We start from the raw sequence: 1996 nt of genomic DNA, 5'->3' as shown, positions 1-1996 counted from the left end.
TAGTCTACATTTTTAAAATACAATTGTGCAATAAAATAATTAGCAGCTCTGTAGCTTCTAGCTTTGCCGCATAACTGCACAAAACCCAGACGTCTTTAGAGCGTGCAATTTTGAATATTTCAGTGTTATATTCCATGCAGTCATACTAGTTTCTCACTCAATTTTCTATGTTGCAAAGGTCAAATTTGGAGATAATTTTAGGGTCACACTCACATAGGATTTTATATAAAAATATATGATTGCTTATACTTACCTGTAAAGATATTGATCCTGTCTCTTTGTTTTTACTAAGGAAACTAGAAATTGACAAGTTCAAATCAATGCTGCTGTTATCAGCTGTAGAACCAGTGCCTGAATCTGCATCGTTTTCCTTCAAATTCTCTGATTCTAGCTGCTGCAAAGTTTCGGTATTATCTTTATTATCTGTTCTGACTTTCTCCTCATTTTCTTCGGTGCTAATACTAATACTGGGGACTGGAGTGACTTCAGAGTCATCAGCTTGTTCATTGACAATATCTTGAAGCTTATTCTTCGTTATTTCATCAGAAGTAACTTCCAAATGTTCTTTGTCTATCTGAATATTGTTTTCCTGGATATTCTCAGGTCTGTGCTCCTCTGAATTTTGGTCCATATCAGTCAGTTTATCCACCACTTTATTGGAAATGTCCTCAGGCTTGCTCTGCATTGCTTTCTGGTCTACCTTGTCTTTGATCTCCGTTTCCTCCATGCTGCTTATATTACAAATATCCTCATTTTCACTTTCTGCCTGTTTCTTGTCTACTTTGATCGCTTTATCTTGGCTTTCTGGTAGAGTTTCTTCAGAGCTGATTATCTCATGGACCTGCTTAGCCTGACTTTCCACTGGCTTATCCTCCGTCTCAGGTGTTTTATCTCCATCACTGATCTGTGTTTCAGCAATATCACCTATCTCCTTAATGCTGTCAATTCCAGGCTTTATTAGTTCCTTTTCTTCATCAGCCACTTTCGGTAGAGTTTCTGTAGTAGTGTCTATCACCTCTTTCTGATCTTCATCTTTCTTTTGCTCTGTAGTACTTTCTGCAGGGACCTTTCCTTCCTTAATTTCTGAGAGATCTGTTCTGTTCTCTTCTTTTTCACCAGTTTCCTTAGAAATGGCTTCTTCAACTTCAGTTGTAGATACTATTTTCAGCTTCTTATCTTTTATCTGTTCATCTCCCATGTAATTTTCTTTCTCTATTTTTAGGTCAGGTTCACCCTTTATTTCTGATTTTGCTACCACATCAAGTTCTTTTCCTCCCTTCTGGGTTTCCATATCTTCATGTGTTTTTTCCAGGCTTTCTGTATTCTTTTCAGCTGGCACTATTTTGCCTTGCTCATCTTCACCAGTTGGCACAGAACCATTCTGCACTTTTGTATCACCAACAGAAGTATCACATATGATATCAGCTGTTTTCCTAAAATTAATGTCCTCAGATTCATCCCCAGTTGTTTTGTCATCTGGAAATATAGTGCTGGCTTTGTCCTCAATTGCATTACTTTCTGTTTTCTCAGAAAGAGATTCCAGAACAGAGGCATTCTGCGAAAGTTTATCCTCTTCAGAGCTGGCAATACTGAGGTCAGAGGATGCACGCTTGTCTGCAGGTAACTGCTAAAAAATTAAAGGAAGAAAACCAGTTAATAACAGTTAATAATTTCCCAACTTCATTAAAGCACAGTTCTACTGAAGAATAACTGAATAGAGATTAATATTGTATTTACAGGCAGAGGTATGTGAATTTGATAATCTCTGAGTACCTCGCTTGGTATTAACATAGAACAAGCTCATGAACTAAACACAGGCTCTGAACAGAACAGTTGCACAAGAACCCTTCCCCATCTCTCATAATTTAATAAAATATACTGTGACTGAAGGAAAAGGGATCACGGTCAGCCCTCTGCCTCACACTTAACAGACTTTTCAAGAGTCTTTTTCCAATAACATTGCTTTTTTTTTTTTTTTTTTTTATTTATTTCAGTT

General features: G+C 37.0%; 1 protein-coding gene across 1 annotated transcript; it reads right to left on the bottom strand.

Moving 5' to 3' along the window:
* Window positions 1-157: 157 nt before the first annotated feature.
* Window positions 158-1627, bottom strand: LOC104133966 (STE20-like serine/threonine-protein kinase; the record flags this gene model as incomplete). The annotated part of the gene is made up of 1 exon (XM_009647442.2): window positions 158-1627. A coding segment is annotated over one exon (1470 nt), but the record flags the coding sequence as incomplete, so codon positions are not given.
* Window positions 1628-1996: the final 369 nt, after the last annotated feature.

Source organism: Egretta garzetta, unplaced genomic scaffold, assembly GCF_000687185.1.
Source record: "Egretta garzetta isolate BGI_Z169 unplaced genomic scaffold, ASM68718v1 C8819358, whole genome shotgun sequence".
Taxonomy (NCBI): Eukaryota; Metazoa; Chordata; class Aves; order Pelecaniformes; family Ardeidae; genus Egretta; species Egretta garzetta.
This window is presented reverse-complemented; position numbering and strand designations above follow the sequence as displayed.